The sequence below is a fragment of the Uncinocarpus reesii genome, genomic scaffold, assembly GCF_000003515.1.
Source record: "Uncinocarpus reesii 1704 scaffold_1 genomic scaffold, whole genome shotgun sequence".
Classification (NCBI taxonomy): Eukaryota; Fungi; Ascomycota; class Eurotiomycetes; order Onygenales; family Onygenaceae; genus Uncinocarpus; species Uncinocarpus reesii.
Window position 1 is genome coordinate 3,684,549 of NW_003052500.1, and position 19,383 is coordinate 3,703,931.

Consider the following 19,383-nt stretch of genomic DNA (forward strand, 5'->3'; position numbering starts at 1 on the left):
TCTGTTGCCGCCGTTGTTACCGCCATTGTTGCCGCCGTTGTTACCGCCATTGTTGCCATCGGTACCATTGGTATTTCCTTGATTACCACCAGACGCTCCAGCCATCTGCACAGGGACACAGCCTCCAAAAGGTCCCGCAAGCGCTGGATTTTGGCAGCGGACCATGCACACATTTTCTTGACCGGCAACAGTCCCAGTGCATTCCTGATTGGCAGGCATTTGGGCAGTTAAACTCTAGTAACGGGTATTAGCTAGTGCGTTAGGAAGTAGGTAAGCGCGTTAAACATACAAAGTCAGATTTGCGGCCACGGAGGTTGATGCCCAACCGACCGGGAACATTCTGGGTGACTTCGATATTTTGCCAGTTTGTTCCAGTTCCAGTGGAGTCAATCATACATTTGTACGGACCACCACCGTCGGCGTTGACTTGATGTAGAGTCATTTCAAGGGTACCGCCCGGTGAAACCTGTGGCAGTGTTCCACCATTGTCTGACATGACTTGTTCAGTACCGGCCTCGATGTCATTGTCACCATTCTTTGAAATAACGTTAGACCTGCCCTCTCCGAATTCAGTAAACAATGGTTGGCCTTACCAACAACGTCTCGCCGCATGTGTCTCTATTGGCCCCGCGGAAACGAGTAGTATCTTGTTGGAACGGTGTCCTCCTTGTTCCATCGCGGGGAGTGTTTTGGTCGACTGTACAGTGATATTAGTCTGGATATCGCGGGGAACCTAGGCTACAGAGCGTCTCACTTCCAATAGCGCTTCCTTGCCCTCCTTGATCTCCAGTGGCGCTGACGATCGCACCATGGCCAGCAGCGAAGTCTGCAGCTGCCAGCAGCGCGACAAGAAGAGAGGGATTCGTAAACCTCATATTGCGAAAAGCTGGGAAAGACCTGCCTTCCTTGGCGTGCTATCAAAGCTAAGAATTGAATGAAATAGAAGACGAGCTGGTCCCGACAGGACGTTGGTTTTGTCGGTTGAGGCTGGACAATGCAAACTCATCCCCAAGATGAGGCTTGCCACACCTCTTATAACTGGATAGAAGGAAAGAAGAGACATGTGAGGAAGCGTTTTCCGAGGCGCCTTTCCCGTCTATCCTGCTGATGGAAAGCAACTGGACAATGAGTTCCAACTCCAGACGTCTCAGCTGTCTCCGCATCACAAAGTTTGGTGAGCAGTGCAGGCTATATGGAGAACAAGGTGGGATGGAAAGCTACGGTTCTCCATATCCACAGCGCTACGCAGTCGCACGATGGCGAGAAGACCAACCCAAAAGAAGGCTAGAAGGGATATGTCCCTTTTAGCCGATGATCTCAGTGGAAGAGTCATCATCAGAAACCTCGGGTCGATTCAGAAAGCCTTCATCAAGTTGCAACTGGCCTCCTGGGAGAGGCAAAAGGCTCGACCGATAGGTTTCGGGAACCATTGCGGACAGCAAAAGTATGAAGCTGTACCCAGGGGGTTTCGAAGGGAGTCACCCCGGCTCCGAACAAGGAGAGCAACAAGATAAACGTGCGGAGTCCAAGTCGCCAAACCAAACCAAGCACTTTGACAGCAATCAACCGGGGCGTCAGACAGCTCTCGTCGGTTTGAGGTTGAAGGAAGTTGATCCTTCGCGCTGCTGACTAACCAACTTCAAACCCGGGGATGGCTGCGCTAAGCCGCATTCAGCGTAGCGCCAGACGTTTCTTCCAACGTCACGTTTGGTTTGCGAGCAACATCACACCCTGCACGTCGCATCGTGGCACCAGGGGCAATGCAGGAAGGGGTGGGCATCGCAAGAAGAGCCGAGCGCTGTGTTTTGCCAAACTGCAACTGTCACCCGCAAACGCATGATAGTTCGATTCACAGCCCGAACCGCTGAACCAAACGTACCGGCTGGCCTCACGGTTTTGTTTTCACCCGCAAGCTGCTTCAAGTGTTCCTGGGAGCTCCGTTGTCAGTTTTTCGGTCAATGTACGGAGTGCGATATATAGAAAGCGTCGAATTGGGCAACGCAAATGCCCAAAGTTTCCCTATGGACGCTGCCAAAGGTTTCGACATCTCCCCGTCAACGAGCGATCGCGAATAGCTGGTTTTGTAATCTTGCCTTGGGCATGCGCAACCGGCGGGGATGGGAGTTCTGCATGGACCGCGTCTGCAAAGGGCTGATAACCCCTAGCGTGATGTTTGAGCTAGAGACGGATGAAAACTGCGGTTCCAGCCCAATCCCGTTCGAGGTTCATCCCGTAGCTCGGGAGGGCGAAAACGGCTAAAGAACCTTTGAGCGAGTAACTGCCCTTTTCCCGTGATAGTATACTTACCTTTTACTTTTTCCTCCCTGAAACCTCGTGATTTTTGGGTCTTTTTCAACCAAAGTTCCAGAAATTTTGCTAGGTTTCAGCGGCCGCGGATCCTCAGGCTCCTTCTTCCAAACCACTGAGCCACGAGATCGCATTGTGGTGAGTGTCTGGCGTGCTGACAATGGACCAATAATGGAAGGCCTGTCGAATTTTGAAGTCGCACCGCCGATTTAAACCCGTAACGGCTTGTCTGGGATAAGGTCCTTCTCCAAACCTGGGACAAACCATCACAGACGGCGGATCAGACTTTGAAGCTTGAGCGATAGTGATCTGCCTTGGGAACTGTCGTAAAACCATTCGAACGAGCGTCTGTATGCTCCCCGAAGGCCTTCGCTGAATACTAATGGTCGCTCCTAGCACTTGATTGGTTGCTAGTATCGCTTTAACTACATGGAGGACTAATCTCTTCACCAGCTAGATGGTATGTCGATACCCTCCTATCCTGTCCACATCGTCCGCAGGTCAGCCAGAATTCCGTAATAAGACGGAAATTCATTTATTCTGATGATCTGATAGCAAAACCATGGGAACAGATGCTCGAGGGTGAGTTATCAAGGCTTGAGAGTACTGTCTGTTTACTTATTGGCCCTTGAATTACTTATCTTCCTCTTCCTTGGCATTTTGGCGTTTTGCTCGAAAGCCCTCTTCGACAGGACGATGTGGACTAATTCCCTGTCACTTATGCGTCAAGAATCCCAAGCTCAGCGTTGCTGCCAACATGAAACCTGAACCTTTGATTCCTAGATGTTAGCAGGCGAGGCAAACATTCGTGCATGGTTGGAAACATTCCAAGTGTAGCATACCTGTCAAGCAAACTGATATCTGCTTATTATCTGTTTCAGCCTCGACACGAAATGGTCAAAGAGAATTGGAACAAAAACAAAGCCTTAGGTTTATTCCCATGGGGATATTGAATCTGAAGAAGAGCTTTATTGTGTTTTGCGTAATCATGATGCTGCACACAAGCTGATACCCAATCCAAGCCAAGGTCTTTTCACTGAAGACACCAATGGGCTTGGCGCGAATTGGCAGCCTGTCGGCTATCGTTCCTATCTATTGGCTACACTGCCCACAAGTCCCCACTCAGCCACCGCTGATTGGTGCGATAAGGACAACGCGTCTCCGGTGCATGCATCCCAAGTGCGGAAGCTGCATCATGGGGTCATGCCTGCCCGAAGCGGCAGTCGGGATGGCAACACTAGCATCTTGCCTATTCGGGCGCTCTTTCCTGAGGCCATGCCAACGCGTGACTCAGCAACAACAATGCAGCGATTCCAAATCACCTGCAGCTGCAAGTTGCCCGCCAATCACTCGCATCTATATCCTAGAGGCGCAATATCAACCACTGCTGCAGCTGTTCGCCATCCCTTCCTGCACGCATCCCTGAACCGAGCCAACTTGCAGCATTGGGCATGTCATCTGCCATGTGTCGAACAATTGCCCAGTTCATCCGGCTAGCGTTGACCATTCCCCCGGGTCCGACCCTTCGTCATTGGCTAACGCGCGTCCAACCGAATCTGCATCATGTCCCTTCTTGCAACATTGATGCTGGAAGCTCGCGGGCCTCTTGGTGACGAAACCCAACACGCCGCTGCAGCGTATATGCGGGAACATGCTGGAGCCAAATCTGCGTTGTCATCCATTGCGTCTGCCGCTTCATTAAAGAAGGGGGGAAGGGGGGGGGAAGAAAAGGAACCCAAAAATACCTACCTTTCCAATGCCATTCAACCTCCAAGAAGCGCAGCATATCGACATCAACATAAGTCACCGCTGTCATGGCACTGTTCGGCAACACGACCTTTCTCGTCGGGGGTGTGGCGCTGCTGATATACGCAGTAATCGTACGTTTTACCACCTGGCGTCGTCTTTGTCATATTCCAGGACCTACCGGGTTAGGATGGAGCAGACTGTGGCTCTTTCACCACTTCGTCTCCGGAAGACTCTGTTATAAACTCGAGGATGTCTGTGCCACCTATGGTAGGCGACCCCTGTTCCCACGCTGTTAGAATCTTTGGCACTGATTGATGTCCATTCGTACGCTCAAGGACCCCTTGTCCGAGTTGGCCCCAATTATGTCGTATGTAGTGACCCCTCGGAAATACGGCGCATCTGGAGTGTACACTCTGGGTACTACCGCTCGTCCTGGTACAAAGCGATTCGAGTAGACCCAACCAGAAACAGCGTCTTAACCATATGCGAGAACAAAGCACATCACCGGGTGCGAGGCTACTTGGTGGGGGGTTATGCAGGCAAAGGCATCAACAACCAGGAGCAGCTTGTAGATGAGCAGGTAGAGAAGCTCATCTCGCTAATCAGGCGCAAGTACATCTCCACACGGAGCGCGTTGCAGCCCTTGAAGATGGACCAGACCATGCAGTACCTAACTCAAGATGTGATCACCGCCGTTGGGTTTGGTAAACCCACTGGCTATTTGGATGCCGACAACGATATCTTCGGCCTGTTCAAAACCTTCCAATCCACGATCCTGCCATTCCATCTCCTTGCAATGATGCCCGCCGTGGTGGACTTTCTCCAGACCTACATCATGAAGCCATTTGTCCCCAAACCGACCGATACCCATGGCGTTGGCAAGCTTCTCGGCGTGATAAAGGCACATGTTGACACTCGCTACGAGCCCGAGAGGGTCCGCAATGACGATGTGCTCCAAACCTTTGTCGACTCTGGTCTGACTCGTTCAGAAGTTGAAGTTGAAGCGCTTGTTCAACTGCTGTCGGGAACTGATACAACAGCCACAGCGCTGCGAAACATAATTTTCTATGTTTGCACTAATCCAAGTGCGTACCACGCTTTACAAGCAGAAATTGACATCGCGGCCGAAACTGCCACTCGCCCCGTCATTGCTGATCAACATGCAAAGTCGCTCCCGTATTTGCAAGCGTGCATCAAAGAGACGCTGCGTCTCTGGCCCCCCATCATGGGGCTAATGCCGAAAACATCCGACAAAGATGATGAAATATGCGGGATCAGGGTGCCAGCAAAGACGCAGGTCGCGTGGGTGCCATTGGCGATGATGAAGGACCGAACGGTTTTTGGGGAGGACGCTTGTGTCTTTGAGCCACGTCGCTGGATCGACGCTCAGCCGGCCCGGCTCAGGGAAATGGAAGCGACGCATGGTCTGGTGTTCGCGACGGGCTCCAGATGGGAGTGCTTGGGAAAACGGTTGGCGTATATGGAAATGGGAAAGACGATCTTCGAGGTGGGAACCTATTTCTTGGCTCCATTCTCGCTTTTCACTGACTGAAGCATTCTTCTTAGCTTTTCCGGCGTTTCGATTTTGTGATGATTGACCCGGTCGAGCCCTTCAAGTGGAAAAATTATGGGCTGACGATCCAGCGAGATATGAATGTGAAAATCACCAACAGAACGATCGCATCAAATGAGTGAGACTGCTAGCTCCATCGATCTTTTAGCTTATATTGGCACAATGACAATGAGACAGTTACTGCTGTAGTTTGGTTGAGTCTGCTCAAACTCTATCATTTTTTTAGAGGATTACATCCATCCATCAAGATCGTTCACTATCATCTTATCAGCATAGTGATGAGAGTAATATTCTCACAAGGGAACTCTGCAGATTTCGCGGGCATGCTTCAGATGCTGAGACATCGAACGCAACGTACATTGCTTTCATCGGGTCCTATTGTACATTGGCGGGTGGCATAAAGGCTGGTGAGATAGCTGCGTAAAGACCACAAAAAAATCTCTTTCATGAAATGCATGTTCTTCGCCCAGAGTGCATTCCCTTCTGCTGCCGTGTTTCTGGAAGCTGGTAACTATGCGAAGATCCCGAAGTTCACTCTCAAGGAATATAGCTAATAACTAATAGGTCAGAACAGCTAGTTAGTTATATTGGCACGATGGGCCATGGATCGCCCGAGGAGACAGTGGTGTTAACCAAAGTGATCACTCCCTGACAAAACACAGGTTTCCTTGTTAACTAGCTACGTTATTATTCAGTTTTTATATTTGCACGCCGTGATGCCACTTGATGTGAGAACCACCGGGGCATCTGTAACTGTTAGCCCGGTGTTTCTTCCTGGGTAATATTTGCCTCTATTCCTTTCCAACTATCTCCACGGCCATGAGCATATTTGGGGAGCAGTATCACACGGCCGTGCAAAAGATACAATCTGCGCAGTTACCTGCCATCGAGATTTCCGCACTCTTTTCATTTGTACATTCCGCAGTTGTGCCAAATGACGCTGGTCGCTATGTCCTCCAGCAGTTATCCGAGAACCCTCGGCGTACTCTAGAGGAGACTTTGCGTTCAATTCGGGAAGATTGGATGACGTTGGCACTGAAACGTACGAGGACATTTAACTAATGATTCTATATCTCAGGCAGCATACTTACTGTTGAGCTAGTGAGCCCCGATGAAGTGCCTTGTGAAATCAAAGCTGCTCTTAATGAACGAGATGGTCATCGTTGCCGTGTCACAGGCTCAGACACTGATGTCAAACCTACATATATTGTTGCTCCGTCGGTTGTGCATGACGCTGACTTGCGCTCTGGGGTGAGTTTGCGGCTATGAATCTGGAGCTTACTGAGCGTCTTTGACAACTCCCGTATAGGGTTATTTGCGCCCTCTCTTAGACGCCCTCGTCTCTAGCAAGCAGGTGGAAGAAATGTTGGAAATGCTCAAGGAGCGCAACCAAAGAAATGAGCTACGAAATCTCTGGCTCATGGCCCAGCCAGTACGAACTGCTTTCCGATACGGGAGCTTCAAAATTCACAAGCCGCCTTATTTAGAAACGCCGAGTGCTCGCATACCAAACGTAAAGAATGACGGTGTAAGCTTTTCTTGGGGCCATTTTCGTGGATGTTAAAGATGTTAAAAAGCTGTGTATAGTGGCAGATTCAGGCAGTGCCACCTACTGGTCGCCTACCATTCACTCTAGATGGCCACGGCTCATTTTATACGGTGCCGTCGACGCCAAATCCCGACACTCACCTATTACCGGCAAGGGTTCTGCTAAATATCCAAGGCATCATTTCAATCCCTCTACATTTCTCCGTTATAGAACAGCAGATTCGAGATGGCTGGCCCCCGATCACCCAAGGTATGTATATGTGTATATACTCACGTACCTTCAACCAAGAATTTTCCTGGCGTTTTTACTGACTACGACTTAGAACCCAGAACACTTGGGCGGAGGGGAAGACTTTTACTCCGGAGTGCATTGATTATCCTTCCAAAACTTGCCCGGTTATCTATTTACAGATTTGTCAACCGGGTAATCGAGTACTTTTATCCCACCAAAGGGGTGCCTATGTCAAGTTCCTTCCATTGGGCTTATGTCTCAAGATAGGTCGCGAACATACCGCAAATGAGGCAAACGCATTGCTGTTGGTGGAGAGATATACATCAATAAATGCACCAAGGCTAATTGATTCTGTCATGAGTGACAACAAATCAGGTTTCATTCTGATGACAACAATAACCGGAAACCCTTTGAATCTGGTATTCTATCGGACAACATACGAAGAGCGAGAGCAAATAGGGAAGGATCTGGCCGAATGGATTCAACAACTGCGGCGCATTCCAAACCAAACAAATTACCTTATTGCTAACACTCTGGGTGGCCCGATCAGCGATCATCGATACGGCCAAGGAGAAGCTTGGGGCCATACAATTCAATTTCAGATTTCACTGATCGACTCCTTCAAGATGTTCAAGGGAGCAAAATGAACGGCCGCTCTCTGTTCTGTATGAAAAGAAGCATGAAGTTGTTTTCACGCATTCTGATCTGCATATGTCAAATATGCTCCTTCGGTCTGGACGCCTTTATGGCCTCATCGATTTTGAAAATGCGGGATATAAACCGGAGTATTGGGAGTTTACCCGAGCACTCTGGCCATATGGAAGCGTTAACAAGAAAGAGTTTATCTATTATAGTACGTTTGGTGACAAATATGAAGAGGAGCTTGAAGCTGAAGTGTTCGCTTTGACAAATGGGCCGTTTATTCTGTGAGAAGATGTATGTACGAAGTAACCATATTCGGAGTTCTTTCCGATTTAGTATCGATTATTGCAAGATATACGGCAGCATGGCAGACAGAAAATCAGAGGTTGTCGTTCTATCAAACCCGAGGAGCGACTCCATGGAAATGCCGCTTGGCTTGTCTTCACAGGCAAAAATTGTTTTCTGTTTGAAACTGTCAATGTCAAACAAAATGGAACCCTTTTTTATTTTGCTTTTTTTCTGTTTCGAACTGTCGATCGACTCCCAAGCATTGTTGCCAAGAGCAGATTCGAAACACGATACATGTGCCTTGGGAAAAGAGACGAGTTGTAGCGAAGCCAGAAGCCATCGATTATCCATCTTTAATCTGGGGCATTTTTGTGCTTTGTTTGCTGCCGGCATTACCCGCTGACACTCGCATTGTTGAGTTGTCCTTTGAGCTTCGCGTCCATTGTGGCTGTTCTATCCTTGTTGAGCATCCGGGTGGCCGGGTCCCAGGACGAATGTAACCTCTTCCCCAAGTGAGTTTGTGTGTAGCGGTCACAGCATCATCTCCCAAAGGCGGATATCCTGCCACGAGCATGTAGTCTCGCGGCGTGTTGCGTAGGGATCGAGGGATCTGATAGACTGATAGACAGTTGATCGTCTGAGGGGAAACACCAAAATTACATGTTGAAACCCCCAAACAGCGCTAGGCTCTATACGGCAAGGTGACCGGCCGATTTCCACACAACCAGCCAGCGCACTAAGCCCAACTAGGCATTTGGCGGCCGAACTGGGTAAAGCGCGTAATTCACTGGCGTCTTGGTGCTGTCACAGTGCTCGCCGGGCGACTCCCTCGAATCAGTGTCCACCACTTCATCCTCCACCTCCGCTTTCCACCACCAACATCGCCATCGCACTCGACCATCGTCTCTCGACTCGTGTGAACGGCCTGTCCTTTCATCGCCAATTCGCCCGTCGCGAGACTCTCATCGCCTGCCTCGCCGCCTCTGTGTACAAACTCCGGCCCTCCCGCTTGTTCCAAAACTCTGTTTCATCCGGTTCCCAGCCTTCCGATATAAACGTCACTCGTCCTTGAAACAACACACCACAACACTCGTGCTGGTTCATGGCCCGGCCATGACTTTATTCAACCTGTCCCTCTTCCATGGTTGACGCTGCCGTCTGCCCTAGGCTTGGAGCGAATTCTATTTGTCATATTCATCCTCTCGCTTAATCCCGTCGACGCCGTTCCGTTACCACTTTTCCCCAACGCTGAATGCTGTGTGATTGACCCCGGCGCTTTTGTTTTGAGTGAATGCATTCTTTCTAACGCGTCTATTCCATGCGATTCTGGGCGAACCTTTGACTGGACTCTCATCGTTGCAGTCGCAGGTGAAGCAGGCAGAAGGAGGTTGACGGCTTTTCTGCCTTCACTGTGCAGGAAAATATAACCACATTTGCCCAATTTATCGTTCAAAATGTCGGTTGCTTCGCCGACATCTACACCGGATCCCAATAATGGTACTGGCTCTGGTAGTAACAGCCAACCACTGTTATTCTTCGTCGCCTTGGGGTTTGGCGTGGTCTTCACTAATCTTTGGTACGCCCAACCCTCAATGCCCTAACTGAGGACAACACCTTTTCCAGAAACATAGTACTGGATCGGATTTTACTAATTCCAAAGCCCTAATTGCTCAGGATCATCGTCGGCGTGAAATACTGTTTTCGCTACAACCAGCGCCATAGACAACTCCGAAACGAAGAGACAGGCGACCCAATTGATCTCATGGCTGTCCCAAGAACCCACAGACGACGGAGGGAAAAGAAACTGATGACCATGGACGAGGTCAACAATCGATTTCCACTCATAAAGTACAAAACATGGCGTGCATCGCGAGCGGACGAAGGACTGCCTACTGCCGGTGGGATCGAGGCGCCATCCGGAAGCAGGCCTGCGAGCCTGAAGCGTGCCTCTGGGGCCTTTACTGATGCAACTGACAGTCAAACAATTGCGAATCGCGCAGAGCCGTCTACTATTGTCCCCGAAGAATCAGAAACCAAAGAGGGCAAGTCCGAGAAGGAGACATTGCAAAAGCCTTTGGATATTAGGACGCCTGCAGAGCATCCAAAAGAACTACCAGCAAAAGCCACAGCCATGGACGGAAGCCACCTAGATGATGATGATGATGACGATCATGATGATCCGATCCATGCAGCCGTGCCTGCTGAGCTACTTGCGAACCCTGGTGATTCCTGCGCTATCTGCTTAGACGTCATTGAAGACGATGATTATATTCGCGGATTGGCGTGCGGCCATGCTTTTCATGCTTCTTGTCTCGACCCTTGGCTTACCAGCCGCCGAGCGTGTTGCCCGCTATGCAAAGCGGATTACTATGTTCCTAAACCTCGACCTGATGGGTCTGATGGCAACCAGGAGCATGGTCGACGAAACAACAATCCAGCAGAGCCAGAGCCGGCATTAATCGGCGGCCGCCTACGTCCGTTTTCAACAAGGATGGTACTTCCAGGGCGCTTCATCTCAATTGCGCCATCAGCCGATCGGCAGAACTCCCGCACGACTGGGGAAACTCGATCTAGCCGACGTCCAACCGCTCCTAGAGATACTCCGAATACTACTTCACATCAGGGTACCTCGCCATGGTCATCGTGGAGATCAAGATTGCCTCCGTTGGCTGCTGCGCGGATTAACCTCCCGTCGCTTAGCAGGTCACGTGCGCCGGATACCAGTGGACAGAACACTGAACCCACTCCTAACCAACTCGAATCCGGCACAAGGTGATAATATTCTCCATTTTCACCGTTTACGCCATCGCATGACCGTCCCAATTGTTCCAGTTGGCATCAAATGATGCAGCTCTGGTAAAGCTATTTCGACTCGCCAATTTCTTACCGCTCTCTTTTCCCGCTCTTGTCTCACCCTCATCCAGCACCCCTATTACGGTTTCCAACCACTGCTTATATCTCATCATACTTAATTCTACGATTAGCCTGTTTATATTTGACCCTTGACTGGTGATTTGGACTTGTGGTTTAAGATGGTGCATGTTCTGTTGCTTTCCTTTGATGTTATCCCATGTGCTTATGCTCCAGCGCGGCGCCAGGAGTTCCCTTTTCAGTCCAGGTACCCGGTTCTTCAGGAACGCAAGCAAGCTGACTGGCTAAAATCATGCTATGCGTGAGCGTCTTCCAAAAAAAGGTACTTTTGTGGATCTGCTCTCAACTCCCACTTCTCAATCCTCACGACGTGATATTTGTCTGCATGAAGCCACCTCTTTTTTTAAATTATCTGTCTCCATCTGTGATACCCCATGACATAGCTGCTATTCGTGGGCTAGTTTTCGAGTATCTTAGCATTATCTCTTTATCCATTTGTGTTTGGTGGGTGCATTTTATTTATTGTAGGATGGATATATGGAAAGTATGTTATTTTTGTTTATAGGGTGGTTTTGATGTATGTAGTTATGGAACAATCTTGCTAGTGGTTTCTCTCTGGGGTTCTATCCATCGACAATAATAGGAAAGGGGAACAATTAAATGGATTCTTTCATATCAACAAGATAGGTTCTCATTTCACAGAAGGATTAGCAAATCTACCGAAACATGCCCTCATTATTCCAATGCGAAGTGAAATTGAGAAATATTCACAACTGACATACCACTTGTTATACAATAAAAATAGTCCCCATAAGGTGCTAGATGCAAATCTGAATACCCAGAGAAAGTAATTGAGACCATAGTCAATCAGGAAACCTACTGTTCTATCCCTCTGCATGGAGTATACAAGGCGGTAACTCCATAGACTGGGGAAAAGAAACCCAAAAGCAAAAATCACTTCTGTGCTCTGGGTGCCGTAACACCAGCGCTCAAAACACTCGGCAATTCTTCCTGGCCCATCTGCCACAACAGCCCGATTGCGAACCAGATTCCCACAACCAACAGTAGCGAAAACCCGCCCAATAGCCAAAACGGCATGCTTACGTCTTTCTTCTGGCACGCCGGTCCGCCCCACTGGATGGTTTTGGTCGTATTTTTGTCGGGATCGGTATAGTCAACTGTGCGAAGGCATTTGCAAGCATAGCATTCACCTCCTTTGGCGGCTCCTTGGCGCTTGAGGTAGCAGTAACCGTGGCCGGAGCAGGAGTTAGTGCGGGTGGTACAGGTGTCGTTCGTGGCGTAACAAACGGGGAGGAGGGTGGAGAGGGTGTTATTAGGTTTCGTCATGTTGGAGTCGCGAGGAAACATTGGGGGAAGGTGTGATGAATGGCGTCTGTGTGAATATCCTGAAGATTGGATGGAGGGTTCTGACTTTGAGAATGATGACGATTTCCAGCGGTTTCCGGGTAGAACAACGACGGTGGTATCCACTATCGAGGCTTCCGCTGAGGTGAGGATTGGGGACAAATATCTATCGGACGAAACTGGCTTTTCCTGCGGGATATGTAGTTAGATTTTTATCAAACGGAAGAAAAAAGCAACAGTAACTGACTTGGACCTGAGGGCTGAGTCGGAGAATAGCAGAGACGTGTTGCCCAGGCTCAAACGGCGTACCCCCAAAATGGGTCTGGACAACTCTCCGAAGGGATTCGATATCGCCACGTTCTTCAGAAAACGCGTCTTTGAACTCGTTTAGAAAGGGTGCTTCCGAAGGGCAATCTAATCCGTTCTGTAGCCCCGTTAGACAACAATCCAAAAACGCGCTCATAATTGTCGTACCGTGTTTCGAAACACCAAATCAGCCGCTACCACTGGGTCCCACTCCCAATGATATGAGCATAGGCGGGAGTTTGGCCTTCGGGGGGAGGGTTCTGAGAGGAGGCCGTTGAGAAACGAGGCCTCTATAAAATCGGGTAAAGCCTCAGTTACTGTAACACGGCCGAGCTTTGATTGAGCATCTAGAAATGGGAGAAGCTATTAGGGGCCGCTATCTTTTGAGGAGAATCTGCCATGAATCACACACCTTTGGCCTGGTCAAATCCTTGCAACACGACAAGTAGTTTATGAGACGGTTGCTTTAGATTCGAATCCCCAAAGGCTACAGGCTGCTGCCCCCCGAATTCATCCAGGCCCTGCAAAACCTCCTCGTCAATGTCTCCACGTAACGAGGTGCCCGGCCATCCTAATCGCCTTGCGAGTATCCATCTCGCAATATCCGGAGAGATCTGCCGGCCATCTGAATGCTTGGAAGCAGGTGTAATCTCAGGTATAAAAATCGTTACATCGTCGGAGGCGACAGAAGTAGTTGCCGCAGCAAGGCCTATCGTGAGGTAGGAGAGGAACTGCTTCATGCTGGCAGGGACCCGGGGTCACTAACCCGCCCCGGCATGTAGGTGCAGAGGGAATGTAAGAAGGTCACAAAGAGTCGACTATGACTGCTTAAACGAGCTTTAGAAGGGTAGCTAGCACCCGCTGCGTGAGTTGTTCTGTTCAAATATAGACGGATATCATTGCTGGCTGATGTCCTTGCGAGCTCTTGGTGAGCGATGAGGTCGGGGCTTGGCGCGGCGGCCAAAGGCGATCTCATCTCAGCTTGACTTTGCTTTCTCACTCGCACTCCAGGCAATCTCGGTCTTTTCTCTACGCCCTCGCTCATTCGATTTGCTTTCACAAAGAGCAATTCTACAAACTATCCTCTTCGTTGTTAGTCCCTGTCGCTCTCATTTGTTGTTTTTCAGGCAGACTACAGTCCTCCCCGCGCCAGTACCTCTTCCTTCTCTCCCAATATGCAATATCTACATCGCAATCCAGCCAGATGATTCCGCGTCTTATGCGAGGTGCCAATATCCGCCAACAACTCGTTCGGCGTCGGCCTCTAATCTCTCCGCTATTCCGGCGGCCGTTACAGCGCCAGAGTGGTTTGGTGGATGTCCACAGAGTCAGGTTTAAGAAAAGCCCGGCCCTAAGGTAGATTCTCGTCATATTAGAATTCCTGCACACGGGCTTTACTGATAGTTATACAAGGAAATTCCTATTTAACTGCATGTTTGGCTTTTGCGCTTATACCGTGTGGGATAAATTCGTTTGGACCCCTTTTATCACTTTCGTACTCCAAGAAGCAGAGGAGGAAGAAACGTTGGAAGAGGAACATGAACCCGGACGGGAGCTCACCAATACTAAGGATGAGGATGAAGATGATCCACTCTTCGTCCCCTTGGCTATGCCCAGCCCCGTCAAGGGAGACTTATACTCTCGAGACGACCCAGAGTGGCAGAACTTCATCAAGATTTCCAACGATAAGAAGTTCTTGGAGAAATTGAAGCGTACGAGAAAATCATTTCTGATTAATGAAGAATCTTGATCGTGACTAATAGTCATATAGTTGAACTTGCGGACCTAGTGCAGTCGGCACTCGCAAAGGACCCGGATCTGTCCAAACAAATGGGACAACCCATTTCGGTCAATCAAGCCATACTTACACCTGTGTTCCCGAGCAGAGCACCCCCGGAATACGACCAACTTGGGTATGTCTATATTGCTACTTGTTTGCGAATGCCCTGTACTAATACCTTTATCTGCTTACCAGGTTCGAGTTTCTGGACGATGGCAGTGTCGACGCAGTTATACGGCGACTTCCTTTAGAAGAAGGAGGTCGGTTCCGCGATATCGTGCTCCCAACGCCCCTCTTTTTTGCTATACTCGGAGCAGGGTTGGCGTTTTTCGAGCTCAAGATGGCCAGACTCAAATCATTTTTGGGTGGTAATTCAAATCGACCTCAAGAAGGGGGACAGGGAATCGGCTCCCGCCAGGGCTTGCCGTCTTCGTTTGAACCTGGAACTCCGCAAAGCAGGACAGCTTTGCCGCACAATCAGTCAAACTATCCTCGAGGTACTTCCCTACAGGAGAGCATTCCCAAAGTTGAAAGCTCCTCAGAACTCCACTCCAACGAAAATTCAACCGTCAAATCGTTCCTTTCTTTCGCACCCAAACCAGACCCTGATTTATTAGTGGTCACAAAGATTTTCCATTCCATATTTAACGACTTGTCTCATGGCTTGTCTATCCCCCGGGGCTCCTTTGCCGTACGAGGATTGATCGGGTTAAAGGGCTCAAGAGGAGTCTGCACGATTGGTGCCACCGGAATATATGACCCTGTCCAAAAGTCCTGGACCGGTTTGCGGCTTAAGCTAAAAACACTTAGCCCTAGAGTCCCGGAAAGCCCGACGAGTACGTGATATCCCGAACCTTTCACTTTACATTTTCGCTTGCCATTGTTTTGGTGAACTATAAGGGGAACGGGGCTCGGCGTTTCTGCTTCTTCGAATGTGTTCTGACTTCGCACTCTCGCCCCATTTTACGATCTTTTTTTTGATTCTGGATCTGGGATTTCGAAGCATCAGTCTGGGTTTTTTTGCATATAGATACCTCTGCATACGGTCTGGGCGTTGCTGCAATCAACGATTTAATCAGTGTCAGCAGTTAAGGAGAAGCTGAAATCGATTGTATACAAATCTGTCTTTCATCTTGGCGCACGTATCTGAGCTCCAGTGGTGGTGACGTAACCAACTGCCAGGATCCCAACCGCAAGGTCGCCGACCTCAACATGGCCCACGCGGGGTATCGGATTGTGTTATAACCAATTCATCAACCTGATTGCTTTTACATGACTGAGAGTTGAAGCACATTCTGTCTACGGTTGTGATCAAGTGGTGGACAATAACGCTAAAACTTGACATCATGACCCTCCCACCAAAATACTCGGGTTTGCGGCTTGCTACTTCGGGCATTGCGGAACAGCGACATACCCTTGAGATCTGTGAGTATACTTCCTTTGGCCTGGCAGGTAGCCGCAACATCATTGGCAAAAGCTGAACGTTTGCTTCTTCTAGATCTTGACTATGTCTGCCCGGTAAATTTCAGTTCTACAGAGGCAGAGTGGGATTGAACCTATTTCGACCTGGCTGACCATGAGCTGAGCAGTTCTCCGCAAAACTCTTCCACACATTCTACACCTCCGTCATCCCTATCATCCAAAAGACCTATACTCCGAAGCTCCAGGTCGTTTTCCGGCCGCAAGTCCAACCATGGCACCCGTCGTCGACCTTGACCCAAGAAGCGGCACTTGCGGTCTTGAAACTAGCACCCTCCAAGTTCTGGGATTTCAGCGACGCCCTGTTCAAGGCCCAAAAGGAGTATTTCGATGCAAACGTCGTAAATGAGACGAGGAACCATACGTATGAGCGATTGGCCAAATTAGCGGCGAAAGTGACGGGTTTGGATGAAGCAAAGGTGTATGCTCTGCTGGAGGTCAGTGACAAACCAGCGCCGGACGGGTCTTTGAATGGCGGCAACCAAGTGACAAACGATGTCAAATTTTTGACAAAGGTGCGTCTTTTTGTCTCAGGGGTACTAGAAATGAAAACTAAAGAGTGTACTAGTCAAATAGAGTCATAGGAGTCCATGTGACTCCCACAGTTTTCTTTGATGTGAGTTGTTCCTCTCTGAGTTGCAATAAGCTGTTTCAACACTAATAGCAATTGTTGGGCTGCAGGGTGTTGAAGAAAGATCTATTAGCAGCAGTTTCACTGTTCAACAGTGGGAGGAATGGCTTGAAAAGTGCATTGAATGATCCAAATTGTCGTTCCCACATGAGCATGGTTATGGGCCCGAGATTTGGAGCGGGGAAGGAGACATTGATCACTGTTTAAAATCATTCTACTGAGGTCACAGCCTCAGATATAATCCTCAGAAATGAATTAGGTGAAAAACAGAAAGGAACAACAAGTCCAAATGATATACATGCTTTTCTTTTCCATGTCGAAGTCGAATTGATCAATTGTGCGCGCTAACCCATGCTGACGGACAAAATAGTATTCATTACCAGCCAAATGGAATCCCACGAAAACCCTTAAAAAAGAAAAGAACGCCGGAAATGGGTCATTAGCAAGGAATTGCCGTAATCATCACTGAGCTGGGGGTTGGTAGTCGATTGGACGTCTGTAGACAACCACGTTAATCGAATGATGCAGAAACCAGAGCAGGGGAAGTTTGACTCACTTGAACAGGAGAATGTGTGGCTCCGGTTCGTGGACCTCGTAATGCTCCCAGCCCAAACTCTGCAATCAAAATGTCAGATTGGTTTCTTAAAGTCTCCGGAACCCATCTCGACAGTGCTACCTGTGTAATTCCTAGCCCTCTCCATTCTTCCTCCCACAATAATTTTAGAGTTCCTTTCGATTGGTCAAAATAATCCTGCGGAATTTTCTTAAGCATGTCCTTTGGAAGCTGGACATGGCGATACTCGAATTCGCTATCCGAATATCTTCATTTCGGTCAGGAACTAGCTTTGGGAGATGTCAAGCCCAGCGGAACAACCCGTACCTGGAGGAGTAATGGATAGAATCGATAAATTTTTCCAGCTCTTCTCTTTCAGTTTCTAGGAGAATTCGCGGTCTTTTGTTGCGACGGGAGGCATCGATATGCACGGCAGCAGGCATTGGGGCGGGGAAGGATACGTGATCGGCTCGTAAGTCCTCTTTGTGAGCCGGCGTCATGGTTAGCTTCGTCAAAGAGAATTCAAGCATTCTAGGAGCACAGAGGAAGAAGCGAACAGGTTGTCGGGAATACCGTGCTCGATTGCGATAATGGCCGACGAGTGAGGGGCGGGGGGGAGCAGGGTACTCGGAAATCCCACAGGAAAAGCGCACTTACCGTTGCTGGCGGGGACACTCAGAGAGAGGCAGCTTTCTGACAAGGAGCCAAGATAGTAGGCAAAGAGTGACAGAGGAACCGCGAAGAAGTGGGAGCGACAGGCTTGATAAATGCCGACAACACAGAGTGCGATGGAGATTGAAGGGCAACAAGGGGAGTAACTAGATCGCGGTAATCTTGTACGGTGGAAACAAACAGAAGCGCCCTGATTACGGGGCTTGGCATGGGCGGGCATGGTGATTGGATGAATCCGGGCCATTCTAGCCAATGGTGGTTCAAGATGCGTAACGTCTCGTCAGCATAGTGCTGCTTGTCTGGATTCTTTCTCCCATAAGAAAGCGGATTGACGGAGATAGTCAATGGCTTTGTATGCATCTGCAGAATACCTCATTCAGGGCGCTTGAATGCTCTCTCAAGCGTATCATTGTCTTTTATCAAATCTCGGCACCCGCAGGATTGCCAAGGTGCCCACGCGCCACAGCACCAGCCACACGTGAGCCACGCCGCGCAGCACCCGAACAAACCCCCAACAACCCCCAAAGTCGCGTTCGCAAACCGAGAGCTTCAAGTCGCAATGAGCATCCTCGGATTTTGCATAGATGCAGCCTGCTAATTCTGTCTTTCCTGCCCTCAGATTCAAGCAGAGAAATTGCGCATCTCCTGTCCCTCTGTGTTCACTACTTTGCGGTGTTCTGGTTTCTTGAGTTCAGAAGCTCCGGCCCTGATCCTCGCCGACGCCAACCAGTGATAAGTGAGCCATGCCGCTGAAGAGGCGAGCCAGCGCGGCAGGGTCTCAAGATGCACTTGCTCGATTGTCCAAGCGGCGAAAAATCACTGTAAGTTGTAACATTCCTTCACAGGCACTCACCCTTAATATAGGGCGCACAAACAATGCTCCCTGGCCGCATTGATGGAGTGTTGGTTTGGTCGCAGCACTTGCCTGATCATCCTATGTTGTTAAGCAGACTGGGCCCCGGCAGTGGTAACAACAAGACACAAAGCAGCAACCTGTCTGCCGGCCAACTGCTTGTCTGCCTGGAGATCCGGACACATCTTTGTGGTCAATCCATTTGTTTTATCCCCAACCCTAGAAGATGTTTTACTAACAACTGGTTGTTGCTGTTTTACAGAGCTATGTACCCGAGACAGATGAAACTCCCGAGCAAACTACCAAAGCCGGATTGGAATTGCTTGACAAGATCAAGACAGCCAAAGACAAATTGTGAGTCCCTTGTAACTGTACATTGCTTTGAAGTTAAGTTGCTAACAATCCATTGTTTGCTACATTCAGTAACAACGCCGTTGCGCCAGAGTTCTTACATCTCCCCGACCGGGTTGGTCACCCCTCGCTAGATACATCTCATCATCCCTATTGCCCTGCATAGTGAATGCAATTCAATTC

The 19,383-nt window shown here is 49.3% G+C and overlaps 8 protein-coding genes across 8 annotated transcripts; 5 read left to right on the forward strand and 3 right to left on the reverse strand.

Moving 5' to 3' along the window:
* Window positions 1-259: 259 nt before the first annotated feature.
* UREG_01457 (uncharacterized protein) lies at window positions 260-875 on the reverse strand (the record flags this gene model as incomplete). The annotated part of the gene is made up of 3 exons (XM_002541895.1): window positions 260-535; window positions 594-697; window positions 755-875. The coding sequence occupies 3 exons, from the start codon at window positions 873-875 to the stop codon at window positions 260-262; spliced, it is 501 nt and encodes a 166-aa protein (XP_002541941.1).
* A 1,144-nt stretch (window positions 876-2,019) lies between these two features.
* UREG_01458 (uncharacterized protein) lies at window positions 2,020-2,441 on the reverse strand (the record flags this gene model as incomplete). The annotated part of the gene is made up of 2 exons (XM_002541896.1): window positions 2,020-2,161; window positions 2,308-2,441. 2 exons carry the CDS (start codon window positions 2,439-2,441, stop codon window positions 2,020-2,022), a joined length of 276 nt encoding a protein of 91 aa, XP_002541942.1.
* Window positions 2,442-4,121: 1,680 nt separating this feature from the next.
* UREG_01459 (uncharacterized protein) lies at window positions 4,122-5,608 on the forward strand (the record flags this gene model as incomplete). The annotated part of the gene is made up of 2 exons (XM_002541897.1): window positions 4,122-4,187; window positions 4,328-5,608. The coding sequence occupies 2 exons, from the start codon at window positions 4,122-4,124 to the stop codon at window positions 5,606-5,608; spliced, it is 1,347 nt and encodes a 448-aa protein (XP_002541943.1).
* Window positions 5,609-6,448: 840 nt separating this feature from the next.
* Window positions 6,449-8,056, forward strand: UREG_01460 (uncharacterized protein; the record flags this gene model as incomplete). Its single annotated transcript, XM_002541898.1, has 5 exons — window positions 6,449-6,671; window positions 6,708-6,880; window positions 6,939-7,157; window positions 7,217-7,427; window positions 7,677-8,056. 5 exons carry the CDS (start codon window positions 6,449-6,451, stop codon window positions 8,054-8,056), a joined length of 1,206 nt encoding a protein of 401 aa, XP_002541944.1.
* A 1,737-nt stretch (window positions 8,057-9,793) lies between these two features.
* On the forward strand, window positions 9,794-11,115 carry UREG_01461 (uncharacterized protein; the record flags this gene model as incomplete). The annotated part of the gene is made up of 2 exons (XM_002541899.1): window positions 9,794-9,915; window positions 10,014-11,115. The coding sequence occupies 2 exons, from the start codon at window positions 9,794-9,796 to the stop codon at window positions 11,113-11,115; spliced, it is 1,224 nt and encodes a 407-aa protein (XP_002541945.1).
* Window positions 11,116-12,164: 1,049 nt separating this feature from the next.
* Window positions 12,165-13,621, reverse strand: UREG_01462 (uncharacterized protein; the record flags this gene model as incomplete). Its single annotated transcript, XM_002541900.1, has 4 exons — window positions 12,165-12,764; window positions 12,823-12,999; window positions 13,050-13,228; window positions 13,294-13,621. 4 exons carry the CDS (start codon window positions 13,619-13,621, stop codon window positions 12,165-12,167), a joined length of 1,284 nt encoding a protein of 427 aa, XP_002541946.1.
* Window positions 13,622-14,313: 692 nt separating this feature from the next.
* Window positions 14,314-15,505, forward strand: UREG_01463 (uncharacterized protein; the record flags this gene model as incomplete). Its single annotated transcript, XM_002541901.1, has 3 exons — window positions 14,314-14,593; window positions 14,653-14,794; window positions 14,857-15,505. 3 exons carry the CDS (start codon window positions 14,314-14,316, stop codon window positions 15,503-15,505), a joined length of 1,071 nt encoding a protein of 356 aa, XP_002541947.1.
* Window positions 15,506-16,007: 502 nt separating this feature from the next.
* Window positions 16,008-16,899, forward strand: UREG_01464 (uncharacterized protein; the record flags this gene model as incomplete). The annotated part of the gene is made up of 3 exons (XM_002541902.1): window positions 16,008-16,086; window positions 16,243-16,655; window positions 16,822-16,899. 3 exons carry the CDS (start codon window positions 16,008-16,010, stop codon window positions 16,897-16,899), a joined length of 570 nt encoding a protein of 189 aa, XP_002541948.1.
* Between the last annotated feature and the right edge of the window lie 2,484 nt (window positions 16,900-19,383).